The sequence below is a fragment of the Theropithecus gelada genome, chromosome 2, assembly GCF_003255815.1.
Source record: "Theropithecus gelada isolate Dixy chromosome 2, Tgel_1.0, whole genome shotgun sequence".
Taxonomy (NCBI): domain Eukaryota; kingdom Metazoa; phylum Chordata; class Mammalia; order Primates; family Cercopithecidae; genus Theropithecus; species Theropithecus gelada.
Genome location: NC_037669.1, coordinates 83393921 through 83419776, shown reverse-complemented (window position 1 = coordinate 83419776; position 25856 = coordinate 83393921). Strand labels below are relative to the sequence as shown.

Here is a 25856-nt window from a genome sequence, read left to right as displayed (position 1 = left end):
TTATGAGTTATTGTACAGATTCAGTGGATTATGCCTGTAATCCCAACACTTTAGGAGGTTGTGGCAGAAGGATCACTTGAGGCCAGGGGGTTCAGGACTAGCCTGGGCAACGTAGTAAGACTTCAATCTTTACAAAAAATTTAAAAATTAGCCAGATGTGGTGATGTGCACCTGTAATCCCAGTTACTTGGGAGGCTGAGGTAGGATTGCGTAAGCCCAGGAATTTGAGGTTGCAGTGAGCTATGATCACACCACCACACTCCAGCCTGGGTAACAGAGTGAGACCCTGTTTCAAAAGAAAGAAAGAAAAAAAACCGAGTTCTTTGAAAGTTTTGATAGATCAAAGACAAGCATTTATATCAATCTGCACCCTATTTTAAAGTTTGTATTCAGGAACCACAAACAAAAATTTCAGAAAGAACCTCCCCAGGAACACAGCTGAAACCTGTATTTTGTTTGTAGGACAAACACTGTACACATGGAGGATGACTTAATAATGTAATTTATTTGAAATATTTCCAGAAAAGTTTAAGGCCATTATACAAAAACATTCATTTCATCAAAACATTCATTGACTTTCTTCCCATAGGCCAACACTTGACAAACCTCTTTTCCCAACACACTGGCTGATGGCTCCTAAAAGTGGCTGATGGCTCCTACAAAGAATCATTCATTCTTTTCTTCACCATTAAAAGGCTGTTCTTGGCTTTCCTCTGCTTCTGTCTGCAGCAGGTTCACTTGCTGTATCAATAACAACTTGAGAAACAAAGCAGTTTTAAATAAACTTGTAATAGAAAAAATTCACCATGTTTAAGATCTATAAATACAGAAATATGTTTTATAGGGTAAAATTGACCACAATATCCTTGTTTTTAAAAAATAAAGTATATACCTTGTTTTTATATTGATATATCCTGTCACACAGCTTCTTTGAATGCACATGATATATGTACATAATAAAATGACATCAATGCACTTACTTTCTTTTCTGTAAACTTGAAAGACAGAAGATTAAAGAAAACCTTTTTGGCAATAATTTAGAATAATTAACCACTAGTGCTGGTGTGGGTATAATTTTGCACAGGTCATCCTTAGTATTTACACTTGCAGGGAGCTCTTCTAGGTACTTCGCTTTTTTTAAGGTCTGCACTTTACCCTGCACTGTAAATCAAGGCTGGACAAAGAGGTTACTAATCTGGCTAGCTGATCCTAATTCATCAGAGTTAATGAAATTGGCCTCTGGAGAACATAATTACAATTCTGATTATAGCACAGAACCAGAGATGGCAAACTGACAACCCAAAAGCAGAGCAGGAAAGCCCAAGGCTCTGGCCTTTCTCAGCCTTGCTTTTCTCTCAGTGGCTCCCACACAAGGTTCTGACGAAGTGCTTTTCATTCCAACTTCTTCCTCTCCTGTGTTTCTATAAACAGTGTCATCGATAGAGTCATGGTCTCTCTTCCTTGTTGCTTCATTCATTCTCTAAAATATGAGTAGGCCTAGGCAGATGAAACACAATGAAGACAGGGCCTTCTTGTTATCCTGGAAGGCTTTCCTAGGCCATTTGGGTTCTATTCTGATGTTTTAGACTAGCAACCAACTATGAGAGACACCTCCTGGTGCCATGTGCATTTCAGTTAAAGATTCAGAGCTGGCAGCTGCTTTTGTCCTGGCCCTTTTTAAGGTCAGCCTCTATTTTATGTCCTAATACATTCTTGCATCAAACTTGCACTGGATGAAGTTGCAAGGTTCAGACAGTGCGTCCTCCTTTGCAAAATTAAGCCTTCAGAATCTCCAGGGATGTTTTCAAGCTTTCTAGTTGAATAAAATCAAACCAAGTTCACTTCATGAGTTGGTCTTTCCTGATTCTCTAATACCATCCCGATACACAGGTGACTTCCTCATGCCCTATTTACAAGGCCCTCTAAATTCTGTGCCTTCAGCTACCACATCTAAGAGCTGGGAAAGTGCTACAGAAGCACAAGAGGAAGGACTCTTCAAGCAATCTATGTAAAACAGTAGTTTCGAGATTCTTTTTCTATTTTTTTTAAAATCCAGCAGGACAATTGAAAGTAACTTGTTTGAGTACCTCTCCATCCATCCAGACACTTGTGAAATACAACACAGGGTAATAGTTGCCACAGATTCCAGCTTACACAGACAGATTGGCAGTTACAGTACTAGGGACAAAGGTACAGATACAAGAGACTGGGTCAACATGTATATTTTCACAAAAGTATGAAAAAGTGCTTCTCCAAACCGTTCCATCTGCGGAATGCAAATACTGTACAGGTAAGACGCAGGCCTGCTTTCCGAAATGCGCATGCTTCTGTCAGACGTTGCTTTCACCATGCCTGCTGTTCCCACAGGAAGAGTCTGTCTGTTCCATGTGCTCACAGTCGAGGCTGACCTCACTTGTGTCCATACTACAGTCTGACTCACTGTCCGATTGGTCCATCTGTTCAAGTTTTGTTTCTCCCTGTAGCTCTCTGCTCCCAGTGGTGGGATTTAGGAATGATCCCTCAGAGTCAAGCACCCCAGCTTGCCCGGCAGCACATAAAACTGTTTCTTTGGCTTGACGAATACAATTAAGCCACTGCTGTTTGTTGAAGGTGTCATTGGCTTGTAGCGAGTGGGTCTGACTTTGGGATCCATTTTTGAAACTGACTCTGAAGAAGTTTTTAACTAGAAGGGAAAAACACATGAAAAACAAAGTCAATGGACAGATCCTTCCTCAGGCCAAAGAGAACACACATAGTGACACTAAACCCCAGAATCCATGGCAGGTATTGCTGATAACAAAACGTTTCCCACTGAACCGGGACATGGCTCAGCTCCACCCTGCAGCCACCATCAGGGAGTTGGGGTTGACACAGGTCTAGCGTTCAGCTGCCCTCATTGCTCTCAGAAACCAGCAGGTGGAGATCATCTTGGAACAACAAAGTTAAGTGATTTAGGGGAGCCCAGAGTACTGGTGACCAAATCTGGCTGCATAACAAAATCCCTTGGGGTGACAGCTTGTGAAAAAGACAGATGCCGGCCAGGCGCGGTGGCTCAAGCCTGTAATCCCAGCACTTTGGGAGGCCGAGACGGGTGGATCACGAGGTCAGGAGATCGAGACCATCCTGGTGAACACGGTGAAACCCCGTCTCTACTAAAAAATACAAAAAACTAGCCGGGCGAGGTGGCGGGCGCCTGTGGTCCCAGCTACTCGGGAGGCTGAGGCAGGAGAATGGCGTAAGCCCGGGAGGCGGAGCTTGCAGTGAGCCGAGATCGCGCCACTGCACTCCAGCCTGGGCGACAGAGCGAGACTCCGTCTCAAAAAAAAAAAAAAAAAAAAAAAAAAAAGAAAAAGACAGATGCCCTCAGGAGACTGAAGTGGGAGCGCTGCTTGAGTCCAGGAGTTTGAGATCAGCCTGAGCAATATAGTGACACCTTTTCTCAAAAAGTAAAAATAAAAATAAATCCCCAGGCCCTTTTTGAGAGATTCTGATTCAGTAGATCTAAAAGTGGGTTTCCTAATCTGTAATTTCAATAAGTAGACCAAGCTAGAGCTTTTTTTCAGTTTAAGAGGCTCTTTTTAATATTAAAACATGCCCATGTTTCTCCACGAGAGTATCTATACACTTAGTATTCAATGATGGAGAAGATATATGTAGACAAACTTGGTTTCATTGTCAAATGAAATTACATTTTAATTACCTCAACAGGGGCTATCTGCATTTAAAAGAAATGGTAGTCCACAATATGGAAGACATTTTATTTAATCTTTTTTTTTTTTTTTTTTTGAGACGGAGTCTTGCTCTGGAGTACAGTGGCACAATCTTCACTCACTGCAACCTCTGCCTCCTGGGTTCAAGTGATTCTCCGGTCTCAGCCTCCCAAGTAGCTGGGATTACAGGCACGCACCACCACGCCTGGCTAATTTTTGTATTTTTTTAGTAGAGACAGGGTTTTGCAATGTTGGTCAGGCTGGTCTCGAACTCCTGACCTCAGGTGATCCACCCACCTCAGCCTCCCAAAAAGATGGGGTTACAGGTGTAAACCACCATGCCTGGCCTATTTAATAACAACAATATAATGGACATTTAATGGGCCTTGTGTGCCACATGCAATGCTTGGTTCACAGAAACATCTGCAGTCTGTCTCTTTGCACTAACCCTGCAGCCAGTAGACTGGGAACCACCACCACTTCCAATGGCTTAGAGACTAAGGAACAGAGGGAGAGGAGGCCAAAATGTTTTACTGCTAGCCATCTTCGGCTAGAAGCTAATCTCTGTCCTTCAAATTTAGGCTCCACCCTTTGATCTTGGGCAAGTACCTTAAATCCTCTATCTTAGTTCCTAACTTGTAAAATGAAGAAAACAAGAACCTACTTTATATGGTTGTTATGAGGAATAAATGTAATACATGTAAATGCTTATAAAATGCCTGGCACATAGTCAATACTCAAGAAACATAAGCTCTTATTTCTACTACTCCTACTCCTAGGGTAGAGGGATTGATCAGTAGGTAGAAGGCAGTACACACTAATTACTTTGACAGTATGATGCCTGTGTTAACCTAGGAAGCTCAAAGGTTACTTTCTCAAAGAAGTATTCCTTATTTCATTTAAAACAGACCTCCAGGCGGGGCCTGGGGGCCTGTAATCCCAGCACTTTGGGTGGGTGGATCACTTGGGGCCAGGAGTTCGAGACCAGCCTCACCAACATGGCAAAACCTCGTCTCTACTGAAAATACAAAAAACAGCCAGGTGTGGTGGCCCGCGCCTGTATTCCCAGTTACTTGGGAGGGTGAGCCCCAAGAATTGCTTGAACCCAGGAGGAAGAGGGTGCAGTGAGCTGAGATCACGCCACCACACACCAGCCTGGGTAACAGAGTAAGACTCTGTCTCAAAAAATTACATAAATAAAAATAAAACAGACCTCCTATTGCTATCCCTTCCTATTCCCTTACTGGGTTTTAAGTTTTCTTAACAACACTTAAAGTATTCATTTGCTTATCATCTTTCTCCTCCATCACAATGCAAGCTCCATAGGGGAAGGAAGTTACCTGCTTGTTTCACTGAGTATCATGTTAGATACTCGATAGATATTGCTATCTTGGCTTCTTTTAATTAATTCATTTATGAAGTCTTAAATTAGGCCCACTGAGTAATGTTACAGATGAACCCACATTCCAGTTGACCATTCTTATGTCTCTTTAGGGACAAGTCTACCAGTTCAACTGCAAAAACCACCATAATACAAATGGTATCCACGTAGGGACTATCTGGTTTTAAGCATGTTTTTATCCAATGGAAAAAGACAGAGAAAGAGAACTTAAGGAGCACTAACGATGTGCAGATAGGTTCACTTGGAGTATCTTACTAAATCCTTATAACAATCTTATGAAGGAGGTACGTATGCATTTCCATTTTGGAGATGAGAAACTGAGAATCACAGGGGCCAAACAAAGTACATAATGAGGAAGTGATGAGACGCATTCAAATGCAGTTTGACTTCAAGACTGGCTTTTCTCTTTCCACCAGCTGCCCACTCCCTCCAAACTACCACAGCCAAAAACGTTCAACATGTCAACCCCGACTGCTATCCATACTTCTCTCGTTGTTGCTGAATGCCCCTCGCAGGGAGCCACCCAGCCTCACTTCTCCGTCCTGGAGGTCTTCCAGCAGGAGGTCCTTCACGGGGATTGGCTGACGGTACAGCTGGTAGCAAAGCTGCTCATTGTGGGTGACGGCTCGAGTGATCACAAGCACTTCTTGGAACAGGAAAACATGCAGTTTCTAGAAGAAAAAAATCCACAGGCTTTCACTAAGCAATAATGTAATGAGTGGTTGATATGTGGACCTCTGTGGATAGAGAGGTCCCCAGGTACCAGGTTCACACTGGATTATGAACTCCTAGGTTCAAATCTACCTTCAGGAGAACCAAAGTTGGGCATGATGCAGGCACTTCCAGATATGTCCACTGCCCTTCCTGTAGAAGCACCTCCCTAGGGACTCAGTGGAGAAAGCCCTTCTGCCTACAGATACCTGCAGCCAGGGTTGCCAACTTTGGGGGCCCTATTCATATTGCAATTCACAACTTGTACAGACATATCTGCCCCAGCTCCTATAAGAAAAAAACGAGAAAGGGAAATAGAATCAAGAGGGTAATGAAGGGAAAAAAAGTTAGCACTCTCTTGGCTTTGGTTTTATTACTCAATATAATTCTAAGTAAGCAGGCCGGATGTGGTGGCTCACACCTGTAATTCTAGCACTTTGGGAGGCTGAGGTGGGCGGATCACTTGAGGTTAGGAGTTCGAGACCAGCCTGGCCAATATGGTGAAACCCCATCTCTATTAAAAATACAAAAACTAGGCCGGGCGCCGTGGCTCATGCCTGCACTCCAGCCTGGGCGACAGTGCAAGACTCCATCTAAAAAAATTTAAAAAATACAAAACATACAAAAACTAGCCAGGCAAGGTTGGGGGGGTGGGGGCGCCTGTAATTCCAGCTACTCGGGAGGCTGAGGCAGAAGAATCGTTGGAACCCAGGAGGCAGAGGTTGCAGTGAGCCGAGATCACACCACTGCACTTCAGCCCGGGTGACAGAGCGAGACTGTCTCCGGAAAAAAAAAAAAAAAATTCTAAAACATCAAAATTACAAATAGTCTATAAAAAATGAGACTGGTATATCAAAGCTAATATTAATCTTTGCTTTCCAAACCCATAAAAAACACTTGTTCCTTCAACCACAGAGTCATTATCAGCTTTATCCAGGAACTCCAAATCAGAAGACTGCTCATTCCTGAGGGAACCAGAGTATGCTGACACAGCCACAAAGAAAGATCATCAGGCCGGGTGGGGTGGCTCACACCTCTAATCCCAGCACTTTGGGAGGCCGAGGTGGGTGGATCACCTGAGGTCAGGAGTTCAAGACCAGCCTGGCCAACATGGTGAAACCCCATCTCTACTAAAAATACAAAAATTAGCCGGGTGCAGTGGCGGGTGCCTATAATCCCAGCTACTCAGGAGGCTAAGGCAGGAGAATTGCTTGAACCCAGGAGGTAGAGGTTGCAGTGAGCTGAGATCGGGCCATTGTATTCCAGCCTGAGAGACAAGAGCAAATTCTGTCTCAAAAAAAAAAAAAGATCCACATTTTCCTTCTCAGTTAAGTTCATCAGAACCTTGGTTCTCTGAAGCGAAAAGTTGACAACTGATGTGTGTGATGTGGGCAAAAAGAAAATTGCAAAAATGAAGGCTTGTTTTAGGCCCCATTATGAAAGCAGGTGTGCTTGGTGGAGTTGGGGTAAATTTGCTCCATTCAATGCTAAGTGCCAGACTCTTCTCACAGTTTGGAAATGCTTAGGAACTGAAGTGAAAATATCCACAACTTTGCAACTAGGTTCTAGCTTTCTGGTGGAAATATTTGGGAATGTCAATCCAGCGGTCTTAAAGGGGAGAGACCAGAAGAGGAGAGGTTCTCACTTGGGTTCGCATGAACATAAAGATAGGAACAACAGACACTGGGGACTCTTAAAAGGCAAGAGGGAGTGAGAGGGGCAAGGGCTGAAACTTCCTATCGAGTACTATGTTCAGTATCTGGGTGATGATGGGATCAATAGAAGCCCATTCTCAGCACCATGCAGTATATTCTTGTAACAAACCTGCACATATACCCCCTGGATCTAAAACAAAAATGGGAACTGAATTAAAAACTTTGGATTAGAATTTTGACTTGGGATAGTGGAAGCACACTCAATATTATTAGATCATTTTAAATTTGGGAAAAAAGAAACCCATACGTCTCCCACCCCTATCCCTACTACCTCCCAAACACACACAAACACAGAAACAAAACCCAACCAAATCTTGGCTAGAGGGAATAAAATGTATATTTAAGAAGACTGAAAAACAGGATAAAGCACAAAACCAAGTTAAAGGCTTTTTGGTGTGGTAGTTGCGGAAATAATTGTTAAGAATTTTCTTTTGGGGATTGTTTTAATGTACAGTATTTGGAATAATCAGATTTTTACACTGTTTCTACTTCTATCAATTTTCTAGCCAAGGTGGGCTGAGACTGTCTGGGCAACCTTTTAAAAATACAACTCAGGTGGGCACGGTGGCTCACTCCTGTAATCCCAGCACTTTGGGAGGCCGAGGTGGATGGATCACTTGAGGTCAGGAATTCAAGAACAGCCTGGCCAACATGGTGAAACCCCATCTCTACTAAAAATGCAAAAATTAGCCAAGCATGGTGGTGGGTGCCTGTAATCCCAGCTACTCGGGAGGCTGAGGCACAAGAACTGCTTGAACCCGGGAGGTGGAGGTTGCAGTGAGCCAGGATCATGCCACTGCACTCTATCCTGGGCAACAGAGCAAGACTCTTGTCTCAAAAAACAAACAAACAAACAAACAAACAAGCAAAAAAGTCATTTATGAATGTTCACTGATAATTTCTCTTATTGGTCTCAGCTCCTTCCTGCCCTCAAACTACTGTGCTTTTTTTCTGACCCAAGACTTTATTCGCAGTGACTTTTTTTTTTTTTTTTGAGATGGGGTCTTGCTCTGTCGCCCAGGCTAGAGTGCAGTGGCAGGAACTCTGCTCACTGCAAACTCCGCCTCCTGGGTTCATTCCATTCTCCTGCCTCAGCCTCCCGACTAGCTGGGACTACAGGCACCCGCCACCGCGTCCGGCTAATTTTTTTTTGTATTTTTTAGTAGAGACAGGGTTTCACCGTGTTAGCCAGGATGGTGTCTCGATCTCCTGACCTCATGATCTGCCTGCCTCAGCCTCCCAAAAGTGCTGGGATTACAGGCATGAGCCCAGCTATTCACAATGACTTTTACAACTCTACTGGGGGAAAAAAAACCCACAAGCCTCCCACCCCAACTATCTTTGTTCTCAAACATCTATCTGCCTGCAATAAAAACTAGAGTTTATCTTTATGCCCTAGGCACATCTAACCAGAGAGTTCTCAGTCCTTGACTGATGTACAGAAAGATAATAGGCTTGCACCCTGTGGAGCAGTGCATTTTCCTATTTCTCATTGGGCTTCCTAGAAAGAACGTTCAAGGAGCTTGGTGTCAGATACTAGAAGTCCACAGGTGCTTTCTGAAAATAAGCAAGAAACAATGCAGCTTTCTAGCAATCAGTAACTCCCTAGTCCCACAGACACACGTCTTCAAGCAACAGACTTGATAGGCCTCATTACCCGCACTGTACCATGCACTGGCTGGATCCACAGCATCCCTGATAATGGGTTATAACATGTATTTACTGATTTCAAGTAATATTTCCATGTCTGCTCAGTCTAGGCTAAACGGATGTCCCTTGAATTATCAAAACTTTATTAAGAACCCTTCAATCTAGTTTTGGCTTTCATTCTAAGGGTTGGCTAGATACTGAAGATGAAATACAATCAAAATGCAGAGTCTCTCTCCCAATGGTTATCTCAACACAGAAATTTAAACACACTCACACACACAATTTCTACTGGCTATACATACAAATAACTTGGTGAGCTAAATGAATTTTGAACTCTCATATAATTCAAATTCATCTTTCTCTTTAAATAAGCATTCATTCATTGAATACCCAGTATGTGCCAGGTCCCCATAATAGATTCTAAGGTTGACAAAACACAGTTCCCCCACCAAAATAACATGGTATAATGGAATATACTGACAGACAAATGGAGAATTGCAACTCACTATATTAAGTGCTCTAAGGGACATATGCACAGTTGCTATGATAGCAGAAGAGGAACCATTGGTATCCACTTGGGAATAAAAGCCAGGAAATGGGTATCTATAGGTCAAAGCTAAATATGCAACCAATAGAAGATAGGTTGTTATTTTTAAAAAACTGGTTTCAAAATGCCAGTCTGTGGATGGGCCCCAATCCACAATAAAGAAGTTAAATGCATTCAACTGAAGACTGTTTTTCTGAGATTAAATCCTTCTAACATCTTATTAAGATCATCCTTTATTTTCTTAAATCAAAGTGAGAGATGTTAACTATTCTGCATTTGTTTTTCAAAGTCATGATCAAACAAAATAAATAGCTGGCAACCCTATGTTGGTTTCCAAAATTCTTTCTGAATATTGGAATTACAAAATATGAATTACAAAATATGAATGAATATATATATACATATACACATATGGTCTTGTGACATAAATGACACTGGAAAAGCAATTTTTGTTTGAAAGAATGAATGACAGGTATGGTGGCTCAAGCCTGTAATTCCAGCACTTTGAGAGGCCAAGGTGGGCGGATCACTTGAGCTCAGGAGTTTGAGACCACCCTGGCCCAATATGGTGAAACCCTGTCTCTACTAAAAAAGTACAAAAATTAGCCGGGCGTGGTGGTGCGTGCCTGCAGTTCCAGCTACTTGGGAGGCCGAGGCACGAGAATTGCTTGAACCTGGGAAGGCATAGGTTGCAGTGAGCCAGCCTGGGTGACAAAGCAAGACTCCATCTCAAAAAAAAAGAACATGACCCTAGATAGGGAAGAAACTGTAAGAGGAGGCTCCACATCAAATGAATTAGGGATAGGGGAGGAGGATGAGACTGCTTAAAGGGAGTAACTACTTACCACGCCCCGATTGTTCTTCAGTTCACCATGACAACACAAGACTCGAGAGCTGTCGATCAGGGAGTCTTTCTGGCCTTCTTCCAAGTAAAGAAGCCGCTCTTTATAATAGCGGCATTCAGATTCGCCAGTCTTGGTGTTGATTTCTGCCACAATTCCCTGAATGATATTTATCTATGGAAACAAAGAGGAAAATTAAGTATGGAGGAAAGCAGCACACCATTCCCACCAAGTCTTAGGGGTTCAGCCTAGAAGGACACCAGGACACACCTGGATCTAATTCTGTTATCTAAGTTGCTACTTTGGGAAAAGAGAAAAAAATACATAAATACTTTTAGTATACTGCATCTATCCATCCATCTGTACACATACATACACATTTATTTGTACACATATAAAGATATTTATATTATACATAAAACTAATATTGATGAATAATTTTATCTGGGAGGAAGGGATACCTATTGAGCTCCAGGCTGCACATTTCTTAAAACGTGCTCACAATGTTGAAAATGTAGCCATATAAAAAAATTGGCTAAGGAGAGAAAATAAAGCAGAATATAAGAGTCCAAAAGAGGGACTGTCTTTGAGGATGTGACACAATTAATAGCTTCAATGTCTCTCTATATGTACTCAATCCAATGTACGAACAATATTTGCAAATTGGGTTTGAACAAATGGTTTGAATATCTTTTTTTTTTTTTTTTTCCTGATATGGAGTTTCCCTCTTGTTGCCCAGGCTGGAGTGAGATAGCACAATCTTGGCTCACTGCAACCTCGGCCTCCCAGGTTCAAGCGATTCTTCTGCCTCAGCCTCCCAAGTAGCTAGGATTACAGGTGTCTGCCACAACGTCCAACTAATTTTTGTATTTTTTGTTTGTTTTGAGACAGAGTCTCACTCTGTCGCCAGGCTGGAGTGCAGTGGCGCGATCTCAGGTCACTGCAACCTCCGCTTCCTGGGTTCAAGTGATTCTCCTGACTCAACCTCCTGAAGTAACTGGGACTACAAGCACCACCACGCCCAGCTAATTTTTTGTATTTTTAGTAGAGACAGGGTTTCACCATGTTGACCAGGGTGGTCTCGATCTCTTGACCTTGTGATCCGCCCGCCTTGGCCTCCCAAAGTGCTGGGATTACAAGCACGAGCCACCGCGCCTGGCCAATTTTTGTATTTTTAGTAGAGATGGGTTTCACCATGTTGCCCAGGCTGGTCTCGAACTCCTGAATTCAAGTGATCCACCCACCTCTGCCTTCCAAGGTGCTGGGATTACAAGTGTGAGCCACCGCGCCTGGCCTGGATATCTTTTTCAATGATATAATATAAACATTTATAAAGAACAGAGAAAAAATAATGGGAAAAAAGACACCAGTATAATGATGGGGATAGTCTGTATAAATACACTCACACCCAGGGTCTAGAGCACATGTGAGTAAGTTTGGGCAGAAGATTCCAAAGTGATGGTGGATGCAATGTTGTCAATATAAAAACAAGAGTACCGCCTGAGATGTGGTCAGTGGATATTTATTCTGATGTGTTGGCCATTCTGTCATATGAATATATCTAAATGTTATAAAACGCTAGAAAAGGGATGAGAAATTAGTTGAGCAAAACTTAATGACACCAGGCCAGGCGCGGTGGCTCATGCCTGTGATCCCAGCACTTTGGGAAGCCAGGGCAGGCAGATCACTTGAGGTCAGGAGTTCCACACCAGCCTGGCCAACATAGTGAATGCTGTCTCTACTAAAAATACAAAAAACAATTAGCCAGGCGAGGTGGTGCCCACCTGTAATTCCAGCTACTTGGGAGGCTGAGGTGTGAAAATCGCTTGAACCTGGGAGGCAGACGTTGCAGTGAGCCGAGATCACGCCACTGCACTAGAGCCTGGGCGACAGAGCAAGACTCCCTGTCTCAAAAAAATAAAAAACTCCATGACACCAATCAGAGGCAGAACAATGATTTCCTTAGCAGGATTCTCTGTCCCCTAAAAGTGAAAAGTCCCATCGTTCTTGTGGTGGTAACTGAAAAGTACTTAACAGATGGAAAATGTTGATAAGGTTTCTTCTTCGTCACATTTACTTAAAAGAAAAGTCAATCTCTGAAAAGCAAGGTTCCAAAAGAGGCCTTTGCTCAGTCAGAAGTTATCATGTCTTAAAATAGTAATAAATTCTATCTAGGATTGTTAAGTAATTATTTTTCTTTTTTTCTTTCATTGAGACAGGGTCTCATTCTGTCACCCAGGCTGGAGTGCAGTGGCGCCATCTCAGCTCACTGCAACCCCTGCCTCTTGGGCCCAAGTGATCCTCCCACCTCAGCCTCCTGATAGCTGGGACCACAGGTGTATGCCACCATGCCTGGCTAAGTTTTGCATGTTTCATGGAGATGGGGTTTTGCTATGTTGCCTAGGCTGGTCTCTGACTCCTGGACTCAAGTGATCTGCCTGCCTTGGCCTCCCAAAATGCTAGGATTACAGGCATGAGCCACTGCGTCTGGCCAAGTGATTATTTTTTCATATGCCAGTAAAATGATATTGTCTGCCAAAAGCAACTGGGTAAAAACTGTTACTCAGTTATAACTTTTGTACTTCTACACAAGTTTGACAGAAGATCTTACAGCTTTCAGCTGAAGTTTGGTGAATGTATGGAGAGACCATAATCTGTACATTCTCTGTAGCTATTAAGAGTTTCAAATATCTTTTCTTTCTTTCTTTTTTTTTTTTCTTTTGAGACAGAGTCTTGCTCTTTTCACCCAGGCTGGAGTGCAATGGCACGATCTTGACTCACTGCAACCTTTGCTTCCCGGATTCAAGCGATACTCCTGCCTCAGCCTCCTGAGTAGCTGGGACTACAAGCACCTGCCACCACACCCAGCTAAATTTTGTATTTTTAGTAGAGACGGGCTTTCGCCATGTTGGCCAGGCTGGTCTCAAACTCCTGACCACATGATCCGCCTGCCTTGGCCTCCCAAAGTGCTGGGATTACAGGCATGAGCCACCGCGCCTGGCCAAAAGTTTCAAAGATTTCTTTATTCTTTTCTCTATTTCTCAAATTGTGGTGGTAGCACTCACTACTTTGATTTAAAAAAAAAAATCCTTATTTTAAAAAATATAGGCTCTTTAGTGTTACAGAAGAAGCTTTTTGGCCTTTGACGTCAATCTAATATTAAATATAAATTCTGTAAAAGTAATTTGAGCTTTATTAACATAAAACAATAAATAGCAGAACACTTTGGTATACTTTCTTACTTTCTTTTTTCCTTTCTTGGTTTTCAAAAATGACTGATTTTCACTGTTACTTTCAAGACAAAATAATTTCACAAACTATACTAAAGCCATGACTCATCCTTCAAATTAATTTAATGTTTACTGAGAACCTGTTCCATGTTAGACTAAGTGGTAGCATTCACAGAAATGAGAAGATTCCTGCCTTCAAGAAGCTTAAAACAAATGGGAGGTATCTGAGCAACTGTGTTATGTCTACTTTATCCTTTTACCTTTCCATATTTTACAATATGTAGTGAAATCCATGCTTTTTCCTTTACTATTAAAGACCTCAGCATTAGTCGCTGTGACTTATCAGTTAATTGTTACCAGGTGTACCTGGACAGCTGGAATTAATCAGCACTTGAGTCAATTTTCTGAGTTGCCTGCAAGTATCCAGGAAACCAGAAAGAAGATGCACTATAGTCATAAATATGTATTCATTTCCTAATTTAACTCAGGAACTGAACAGCTGGCATATCACATGAAGATTAATAAACTCAAATGCCATGGCGGTTCCTTATGCAGCTATGATTAGTTTCAAATACTGCTTCTTTTGCTGGTGTTTCAAAAACAGAGACAAAACAATGGAAACAATCAGTGTTCTCATTCCATGTTCTATGTATACATTTATAATAGTAACTGTGGGTCTGCTTTCATTTATTAAAAATAATGTTTTGTATTTCTATCTACCTGAATATCATGAGGGTTTTATCTCTCTGCATTGGTTCTTTTTTTTTTTGGAGACTGAGTTTCGCTCTTGTTGCCCAGGCTGGAGTGCAATGGCACAATCTTGCTCACTGCAACCTCCGCCTCCTGGGTTCAAGTAATTCGCCTGTCTCAGCCTCCTGAGTAGCTGGGATTACAGGCATGCACCACCATGCCAGGCTAATTTTGTATTTTTAGTAGAGACGGGGCTTCTCCATGTTAGTCAGGCTGGTCTTGAACTCCTGATCTCAGGTGATCCGCCCGCCTTGGCCTCCCAAAGTGCTGGGATTACAAGCGTGAGCCACTGCTCCTGGCCTCTGCATTGGTTCTTGAGAGAGATTTATTTTGCAGAATTTCAGAGAGGCATAAAGTTACATACAGCAGGCTGCCATTAGCCAGACAACAGTCACAGTAGTTGTGATTTAAATTAAATGTATTGTTGCATCTCTCACTGGGTTCAAACTGAAGGAAGGGACTGGTAAAGGGAGATGATGAGAGATACCTGGTAACAGTACAGAGATTAAGTGCACACGTGCTGGACTCATCATCCTCAAAGTGGACTCTGAAAGCCCTGACTGTCTGGTTCCTTGTGCCATGATACTCATTGGCTCCTGCCATGAACCAAGAATAGCAGTCTTCATGGCTGTTGCATCAAAAGCAGGACTGTTTTCCCACTTATTTCAGCGATTTTTTTTTTTTTTTAGGAGTTGAGAAATAGTGGTGGGTGGGGGGAAGGGATGCTCTGCAGGATCATTTTCTGGCAGAAAAATCCTTAGAATTTAAAACATTAAATGACCAAGTTCTCTGGAATATCTGAATATCCAAACTCCTATTTTAAGAAGTTCTCTTTTGGGAAAAATTTTTTATCAACCCTCAAAGCATTATTAAGAAATTCTAATAAAGATGTGGTAGTTTAGGCACTACATTAAAGGCAAGACCTCTTTTTAGATCTAATCATAGGTCTGAATGCAATCAACTCCCTTGGAATGGAAGCAATTTACTTAGCACTCTCTGATTTTTCCCCTTTCATTGATGGGAAATTTATTCAGGGGATATTTGTCAAGCTATATTGGTGCTATGGGTTTTATGTTTATCAGACATTCATAATGCACCCAAGAGTACAGGGCTAAATAATTCTGTTCATCTGGGGTAATGCTACGAGGATTTTGTAAAGAGGGGGAAAAAAATCCTGTGCGTATACTGTGTGAGTAGGCATTTGGAAGACTTGCTTTGCAGACATTTTCAAACGCAGGTATACCATGTTTCATGCACAGATCTGCCTGAATAACCAGGTGCAGAGTCAACTTTTGAAAATGGCTTCATACTTTATGCACTAGGGAAACTGGTTACTAGCACATCATTTTATATTACACACAATCACATTCTTATCTGTTTTTAAATTCAAACTTTAGCTCACTGGGTATTTTTTTTTAAAAAAACAGAACAGTATTCTTTCATGCTCCATATTAAAAAAAAAATCTTTACAGTAACTCAGAACAGGCTCCCATGCTTCAAAAAAGTCATGATTTTGAGTAGCTCATGCTCCCTGTTGTTTTTATTCCTGCAGACCACACACTTGCTGGGATGAAATATGGAGAGGAGGCAACTCTATCGCACTCTTCCCAGTAATAAAAAAACAGACATGATGAAGTGAGATGGGCCTCAACCCAGTGCCTGCGTCCCTGATCTGTGCTGGACTGCAGGCCTGATCTCTGTGTGTTGGGCCTACCGGATACACTGAATACCTCATGAATCAGAAGAGGGTCCTTTATTATTCTTTTCTATCCTACCTGGAGGCACCCAGCCCAGTTCTGCACCGGTGAGGCTGGTGACCAGACAGCTCTCTGCAATTATAAAGGCAACAGAAAGTGGTGGGCAGGCTTCCCGCATCAAGGTATAGAATCATAAAGAAGTAGAAGGGCACAGGATTTGGAGTCTACACTGACAGGGTTTGAACATCAACTGCATCAATTGCTGGCTGTGGACCCGGGCGAGCTATTTAACCCCTCCAAGCCTCATCTGGAAAATGGCCCTAATAAGAACAGCTATCTCCTAGGCTGTTGTGAGGGTTAAATGAGATACATAACCTATGAGGCAAATTACATAAAGTTGATTTACTAGGTATTCAATGCCAGCAATTATTACCATGATTGTTGTTACTACTACTTATTATGAAACTCCTATCTGGGAGGAAATAGGCTGTTTGCTCAGCAGGTTCAAGGCTTCTGATTTTCAAATTATTTATGCATATCCTCCTTCTATTATTGTCCCAGATTACATCAGAAAATGAGCCCTTTGAATGATCTGTTAGCCTCTATCCCCCACTGCCACCTCCTTGATCAGGTTTTCACACCCGGACAGCATCCTCCGAACTTGCATCCTTATCACCAGTCTCTTCCTCCTCAGTTCCCCATTCTACCAAGAGTATGTGTCCAAGGTTACATAGCTTGTAAATGATGGAGCTGGGATTTGAATCCTGAATCCTAGCTACTTAGAAACCAACCAACAAACAAAAACAAACTTCAATTAATTGCATGACAAAGGAAAAATCTCTTAAATATTTAAAAACCTCTATAACCAGATCTGAACCCATATCCTCTGTCTTCTCTCCTGCTGTTTTCTCAGAGGACCCCTAACCCCAGGCCAACTGATCTATGATATTCCCCAGGCATAACCTGTCCTGTCTTTGTATCTTTGCTCAGGCCACCCGCTCCCCATGGCCTGCCATCTGCCATCTCTACCATGCAGAGTACTTCAACCAGAATGGCGCTTTCTGGGTGGAATGCTCACAGTTTACAATATTCTCGTGATAGGCACCCCATTTTTCCTCGTCTCCTATTGCTGCTAGGGAAAAATATGTATTTCCCAGATTACTCGGCCCACACTCAATAATCTTTTTTTTTTTTTTTTTTTTTTAAACAGTCTCACTCTGTTGCCTAGGCTGGAGTTGCAGTGGCATGATCTCAGCTCACTGCAACCTCTACCTCCCGGGCTCAAGCGATTCTTGTGCCTCACCCTCCTGAGTAGCTGGGATTACAGGCGTATGCCACCTCGCCCAGTAATTTTTTTTGTACTTTTAGTAGAGACAGGGTTTTGCTTTTTTGGCCAGGCTGGTCTTGAACTCCTGGCCTCAGGTGATCTGCCCACCTCAGCCTCCCAAAGTGCTGGGATTACAGGCATGAGCCATCATGTCCAGCCCGTACTCAATAACCATTTGCTGAGTGAGGATCCCACTAGTGAGCAGGAGGTTTGACAAGGCAACCCACTGTAATCGGGGGCCAAAGGGAGCTAGATCTTAAATGGATGTCCACTTCACAAATGAGCTTTGGGGCTAGGCTAAAAGGCAACTTATTACTTTATAACCAAACAAAATTTAAAATCTACACAACGGTCTTATCCCTCACAGTCAGCAACTGTAACACCAGATTAGAATCACCTATGTAAAACCAAGAATTTTACTGCCTAAGGGACCTTACAGTGTGTTTCATGTAAACACTGCATTTTACAGTTTAGGAAACTGAGGCAGAGAGAGGAGAAGTGACTTGTAAAATCAAAACATGGACGATGGCAGTGCCACGCCTGGAACCCAAGATTCCTGAGTACTAAGTACCCAAGGACTCTTCCATTCACCCGCTGACCCAATCCACCAGCCATTATGGTGGAAATAACAAGAAGAGAAAGAAGGAAACAAACTTACAGCTTCTTCCAAGTGCTGCTGATCTGGATTATCATTTGGTGTGTGCCTCAAGATTTCTCGGAGAAGCAGAGGGTATTTTACCAGACGGCTTCTTGGAATATCGAGGAAATTCCAGAGATCTAGTTTGCGGCTAAAGGGGGATTCTAAACATCGCTGTAGGAAATCCTGGACTCGGTGATCTTGCTTTTTGTGGTCCAGCAGAGCTTTGGCGGCTACTTGATTGCTGCAGTAGCTGTCATAGGAGCTGAGGCAAGGGAGCTAAGAAGGAAACAGAAAGAGAAGGTTGGAATGTCAAAATAATTGAGCTCTGAGGCTACAAGTGGCATCATTTATTGGGACTGAACAAATACCTAACTTGTCTCTGGGTCTGGCTGACATTCCTTTATCTGCATGGCTGGAGGAAACTAGTGGAATCTTCAACATGGCAGGCAGTGGACAGTTTTCTTAGGCTCTGGCTTGCTTTCACAAAGTAATTTTCTTAATTGCCTGTTTACTTTCTTAAGACTCTTACCATAGTTTGTTTGCATTTTCTGCCAATTTAAGTGATATGGTTTGGATTTGTGTCCCTGCCCAAATCTCATGTCGAATTGTAATCCCCAATGTTGGAGGAGGGAACTGCAGGGAGGTGATTGAATCATGGAGGCAGATTTCCTCTTGCTGTTTTTGTGATAGTGAGTGAGTTCTCAGGAGATATGGTTGTTTAAAAGTGTGTAGCACCCCCTGCCCCGCTGCTCTCCTCCTCCTGTTCTGGCCATGTAAGACATGCCTGCTTCTGCTTCTGACATGACTGAAAGTTTCCCGAGGTCCCCGCAAGCCATGCTTCCTGTACAGCTTGCAAAAACATGAGCCAGTTAAACCTCTTTTCTTTATAAACTACCCAGTTTCAGGTATTTCTTTATAGTAGTGCGAGAACAGATTAATACACTAAACTAGAAACAAAAGAAGTGAAATTACTGCATGTACATACAGTTCAGAATTTTCCTAACCTTCCAAAGATATCCAGTCACGTAAAAGCCTCCTAATTTATTTTTAAAAACCATAGGATTTCATTTGAAATTATTAATAAGAAACTCATCTAGAAGACTTAGTGGCACAAAAAGGAGGCAAAGGGTCATCCTCCACAGCCCAGCCCTTTGCATGGCTCAAATACCTATATTAGTCAACATTAGTTTATGATTACCTGATTCCAAGGTACCCAATTATAAAGAGCCTCAAGAAGTTAAAGCAAAAGTATGATTACTAAAAAATCAGATGCAGAAAGCATTCATAAAAATCTTTTAAACTAGTTCTGACAGGTCAGAAACAAGTTTTGGCTATCACTAACAGTTAACATCACAATACTATGTCATGAACAATTTAAACTTAAAGACTTTGGAACATTTAACCTTCACTGCCTTCATTCCAGCAAAATGCTCATTTCTCTGACATATTCCATCATTCACACTGTGCAAACACCATGTCAGAGACTCAACGGAAAAGGCTTCTCATCCACTTTTTCTGCCTTGGCATTCTAATCTAAGAGCTATCAGCCTCCAGAAAGTTGCCAGAAGCAATCAAATGCAGCCAATGTCCTAACTGCTTTTGTTTCTCTCTCTTGTACTAAGAAGCCCTATTCCCTGTAACACCTGCTCTTTAGAGGGATTCAGTGCAAGACACTGGCAAAAGAGTGTCTTTCATTTCTGTATCCTCACTACTTTGCATTGGGCCTACTATATGGCAGACACTCTGTTCTGAATGAACAAATAAATGTATGTTTAATGGATTACAAGATTAGGTAATATTTGATGGTTTGGGAATATTGCTAAAAAATATAGTATGGCGGCCAGGCTCAGTGGTTCATGCCTGTAATCCCAGCACACTGGGAGGCTGGGGTGGGTGGATCACGAGGTCAGGAGTTTGAGACCAGGCTGGCCAGCATAGTGAAACCCTGTCTCTACTAAAAATACAAAAATTAGCCAGGCATGGTGGCACACACTTGTAATCCCAACTACTCAGGAGGCTGAGGCAGGAGAATCACTTGAACCCAGGAGGCAGAGGTTGCAGTGAGCCAATATCGCACTACTGCACTCTAGCCTGGGCAACGGAGCGAGACTCTATCTCAAAAAATAAATAAATAAAATAAATAAATAAATAAATAAATAAATAAAGTATGGCAGCATCTGGAACTTCAAATACTCTGCTGCTGCTTTTACACCTCTTATTGAAATTATTTCCTCAGTGACTGAAAGCAAAAAAAGGATACCAGGAAAGTAATATTTTACAAGCTCACTATTGAGCTTAACATTCCTTGGAAATGTCTACCTTACTTTACCTGTTATTAAAATTCTCTACTTATGTTAAAGAGTTGCAGAAATTTTTTCCCTCAACCTTATATTTGTGTAAATACTAGCTATTATTTTAAAGTAATGATAATTGGTACTTATACACGCGCGCGCACACACACACACACACACACACACACAGAGAACCCAGACGTGGTACTGTGGCTTGTAATTTAGATATTCAGAGTTAATTAAAAAGGGCCTCAGGCCCTCTTCATTTAATTTCCACTTCCTCACCTTTTAAAAAGATCTGGAAATGCCCAATGTTTTCATTAGAAGAAACAAATCAGCAGTAACCATCGGATGTAAACTAGTGAGGAACCTTGACCACACTGCTGCTCACTGTCCAATGGGTCGCTGCTCCCTGTGATCCTGCTGCCCTGCTACCATGGCAACCAAATGGGGCTCTGGTCCTGTGCTCTCACCTGACAGGGTGCTCATTTCCTGGGCATGACCTGAAAGGCTATCTGGTTCAGTCACCAGCTAGGAAAGGCCCCAAGTGATCTTTAACTATACAGGGTGAAGAATGTACAAGATCTGGTTCTCAAAATACAGACACTCATTCAGAATGTGAGAGGTGAAAATGCAGGTAGAGACTAGGCAGGGTGCGGTGGCTCACGCCTGTAATCACATTACTTTGGGAGGCTGAGACGGGTGGATCACTCGAGGTCAGGAGTTTGAGGCCAGCCTGGGCAACATGGCAAAATCCTGTCTTTATTAAAATATATAAAAATTAGCTGGGCATAGTGGTGCATGCCTGTAATCCCAGCTACTTGGGAGGCTGAGTCACAAGAATCACTTGAACCCAGGAGGCAAAGGTTGCAATGAGCTGAGATCGCGTCACTGCACTCCAGCCTTGGCGACAGAGCGAGACTCTGTCTTGGAAAAAAGAACAGACTCAGAAATAGGGAGAATCAGATTAAAGCCTAACTCACACAGCTGTCAGTGACTCTTTCAAGCCTCAGTGTCTCCACCTACAAAACGTATATACTAATGTCCCTCTCTCCCTTAATGAGGTAAAGCATACAAAAAGTGTAGCATGGAGCTTGGCTTCTGATTAAGAATCAGTAAGTACTAGCTATTATTACTTGTCCCAAGAAGTTCTTTGTTTTTGAGACAAGGTCTCGCTTTGTCAGTCAGGCTGGAGAGCAGTGGCATGATCATGACTCACTGCAGCCTCTTCTTCCCAGGCTCAAGCAGTTCTCCCTCCTCAGCCTCTCAAGTAGCTAGGGCTACAGGCACACACCACCATACCAGCTAATATTTTTTTTGTAGAGACAGGGTTTCGCCATTTTGTCCAGGCTGGTCTCCTACTCCTGGGCTCAAGCGATCCACCCACTTCAGGCTCCCAAAGTGCTGGGATTACAGACATGAGCCACCGCGCTTGGGCCCTAGAATATTCTTATTGAAGAAACTGTCGTTTAGAGAACCGAAGCTACTTGCTCAGCTGGAGACAAAACTAGAGTCTGACACTTCTTCTTGCTTCCCCTTTACCTTCAGAGTTCTGAACTATTCGCCATCTCTTTATTAAATAGACTATCAAGAATTTATAAGGGAAACTCACTTTTTAAAGAAGTTCTATTATCCCCCTAATATTGTGAACAAATCTATTTTTTTTTTTTTTTTTGCTTCCATGTACCCTGGCTCTTTCTTAGGAATTAAAATTTAATGAGACATCAAATTAACATGAGAACTTTCTGCCTTGGAGAGCTTATAAAGTATTTTATCATTGAAAAAAAGTTGGCATGGAGATAAGTCACTTGGAGGTTGTTTCTTTATGCTAGAGAAGGCTTACTCAAACAGGCTGACCCACTAGGGAGGGGGGGACACTGATTCTCAGTAACCGGGGTAGTTCCCTGAAAAAAAGCAACCACTCTGTTTCAGGTCTTCAAAGTAAAAGTAATTGATTCATTCTAAGGTCAAAAGGACTTGCCAGGGCTGTCCCACTTGGAAGGCTCACTTGTTTAAAAGGATTTTTCCCCCCTCACTTTTTTCCTTTGCGAGGAAAATAAATCAATTTTTCATGGGTCGAATGGGCTCTGACTTTTCTCATCCAAAGTCCACTAAGATGTTTATTTTGTTCTGTTAAAAATACAAGAACTCAAACATATGTACCCCTAGGTTTACTGTTCCCACTCACACGGACACATCTGCAGTTAAAAGAGGAAAACATTTAACAGCTCGTCGGGCCTGATAAATAAGGGTCATTTCTCATGAAGTCTGGCAACAACGGGCCAGTTGTTTAATTTTAGGCTGCTCTTCAAGATCCAAGTCCTCATTTGATGCCTGAAGCGTCCAGATAGCAATGGGCCAGCATGGTCACACTTCCTTTGGGTATGTACAGAAAAGGACTACAAAGCTGTTCCCAGATCACACCAATTTTCTAATAAACATGACAAATGTTTATTTCAGCAAAAAGTTAATAACAAGGCAAATTCCTACAATTTTGCTTCTGGCATAAATTGACAATTTGCATATGATGCTTAAGGAAACCATGTAGTCCTGTACTGCTGTCTCATCAAAAGCAGAGGAGTTATCCTACAAATTCTGGAGTGCGACCTAACTGCTCCGTTTACCCCCGTATCAAAACACTCCACAGACTCAGGAAGTTTAAGAGATATTGAGGCAGACTCTCTGCTCATTATACCTTCTCTGTCTCTGTCTCTAGTTGGCTGGCTCTCTTTGGAGAAATTTCTTTGTGGGCTAAAGAAGTTAAGACATCTACCATGGCTCATAATAAAATGAAAGTCAAAAATATAAGATGAATGATCTCTCTTGAAATATTAAGGCATATTTTCTAAATTATTCATCTTAGACCATTACTTGCCTTTCAGATCCCTTGGGATATTTCAGCCTTGGTGCTAAAATTGACTCCTGAACTAAAGCTACCTAAGTCATGAAACTCTCATCAAGTATCTTGATCAAGGCAGTCACTGAGAAACATAAAGTTAAAAGATCAATGTTAAAACTTTCTGCACATCTATGTATTATCAAGGCATGTGAACCGAAAGGTTTTAGGAAGATTAAAATGCAGATGTAACTGAATAAAGAGAACTCACATAGCAACAGTAGGATTTATAACCTTCACAACACTCTCCAAACAGTGAAATGATCTCTAATATTAGCTGTTGTGGTACTTCCTGCCTATTTTTCTGGAATACTGTGTGCAACAGAGTGATGAGAGACCTAATCTTGCCTGGAAGAAGTCAGCAAAGTAATCTCCTCTCATTATCTGCTTCATAACAGACGAAAAACACCTGGAACTGGGGTGGAACATTCAAGTACTCACAGAAGGAAACGTAAATGTATAGAATAGGGAGTGGTGGGGACTGAGGCAAAATAGAGCACACGCCTTGACTGGCATAAGTTAACCAAACAAACAACAACTTTATGTACACAATACAAATCCAGCCCTAGGATCATAAATTTATGACTCCTAATCTAAGATCACAGCTTATTTCTTTTTATTTAATTATGAAAAGGAATGGATTGTGTTGGGATGAAGGTCACCATAATACCCAGCTCTCCTATAAATTACTTAGCATGGTATATATCCTAAACATTAGCAACCTTTACTTATTATCTTGTTTATAAAACTACATTTTGACCATGAGATTTTTTTATGGCCTGAAAAGTTTTTTTTAATATGCTAAACATTAGCAACCTTTACTTATTATCTTGTTTATAAAACTACATTTTGACCATGAGATTTTTTTTATGGCCTGAAAAGTTTTTTTTTTTTTTTTTTTTTTTTTGGTAGTGGATAAGTCACTAAATTTTTATTGGACTATATTATACTAGCAATTGGCCTGATAGAATATTAACTAGTTTTACTTCATTTGATATGAGACTAGTAATAGTTTCATGTGTACCTTTACTTATTTTGTTGCAAAAGGCCCTGTTACTTTTAAATGCAGTAAATTTGTAACAAGAAAAAACTGTTTTCATGCTTTAAAGATACAAAGTTTAAATATAATTACAATTTTACTAGGAACTTGCTTTTTTTTTCTGATGCAAAACCAGTATTTGTAAAAAAAAAAAAAAAAAAAGTCTAGCTAAAATGAAACTCCCATCTATATTTTTGAAATTTATCTTCAATAAAGACCAGAGAACTTTCTTACCCAGCCCACGAGGATGGGACCAACGTGTTCAGTCGAGCCATCAGGCTTCCGAACATCTCGAAGCTGACTAAGGAGCTCTGGCAAAAAACAAACAGATGCTTATTTGTTAGGCAGTCAAATATGAACAGGGCTGGAAGTAGGTTATTCACATTGCAGGCATTTCATAATCACTCACTCGTTAATAAGACAACTCAATTAAGGCTACAAGTCACAACTCATCCTGGGAACAAAATTATACCTTCATGTAGAGGGATTAGAGAGTCCAGTGTTCCAAAAATTTGATTCAACTCTTGTTCTGTCATTATGGAGAGTTTCAGCATGGGGTCATGATAGGCCTGCACAAAAACGGCAAGAGATGGAAGCAAACGTTTAAAATCAGAGGAAGTACGCTGTTCATGTAAGTAACTCCTGATAGGTCCTATCCAATAACAAAACTTCTGGCTCTCTAACAACAACTTCTCCCATAAAGCTGCAGGAACAGCAGACAGGTGTGGCTGGAGGAGAGGAGAAACCAGCACTGCCTTGAGCCTTTGTGGTTGAGAAACCAAAGCAGATTTTTCAAAAGCTTTTTTATTCTAGTATATCATGTATCTAGGAAAGAGCACAAATCCTAGGTATAGAACAGATTTGACTGTTAATATGTTTTCAAAATCAAGATCCTGCCTTTAAAAAAAAAATCCCACTTTATTCAAAACTAGCTACCAGCAGATTCTTTTTTTAAATTAGTACATATTTAAAATAAAGAAAAAGAGGAAAGAAACAGTGATTGGTATCCTTTACTACTGATTTGAACGAAGAGAGCAAAACCTCTGCTAATCCTATCACCTCTTATTAGAGAAAATTAAACAACAAGAATACACAGTTATACACAGGGCACTGAAGTAGAATACAAAGACTTAGAAGTCTCCTACCTTCAAGGAATTTTATAAAGCTAATGGGGAAGATAAGAAAAACTAAAATATTTTCTAGTTTTATATTTTAGTTTCCAATCTCATGGAAAACTAAATCTATGTTTAAAAAAGAATTTTTTGGCCGGGCGCGGTGGCTCAAGCCTGTAATCCCAGCACTTTGGGAGGCCGAGACGGGCGGATCACGAGGTCAGGAGATCGAGACCATCCTGGCTAACACGGTGAAACCCCGTCTCTACTAAAAAATACAAAAAACTAGCCGGGCGA

At 41.6% G+C, this 25856-nt stretch overlaps 1 protein-coding gene across 5 annotated transcripts in view; it reads right to left on the bottom strand.

Annotated features, from left to right (window-relative positions):
• Window positions 1-484: 484 nt before the first annotated feature.
• ARHGEF3 (Rho guanine nucleotide exchange factor 3) overlaps window positions 485-25856 on the bottom strand; it is a 339692-nt gene continuing 314320 nt past the window's right edge. For all 5 annotated transcript variants that reach the window (XM_025375789.1, XM_025375790.1, XM_025375792.1 and 2 more), the window contains 6 exons: window positions 24920-25016; window positions 24682-24758; window positions 18240-18497; window positions 10581-10751; window positions 5597-5783; window positions 485-2683 (listed from right to left, as the gene is read on the bottom strand). In XM_025375789.1, coding sequence (XP_025231574.1) covers window positions 2331-2683; window positions 5597-5783; window positions 10581-10751; window positions 18240-18497; window positions 24682-24758; window positions 24920-25016 — 1143 coding nt within the window. In that variant the 3' untranslated portion in view covers window positions 485-2330. The remainder of the gene's footprint in view (window positions 2684-5596; window positions 5784-10580; window positions 10752-18239; window positions 18498-24681; window positions 24759-24919; window positions 25017-25856) is intronic.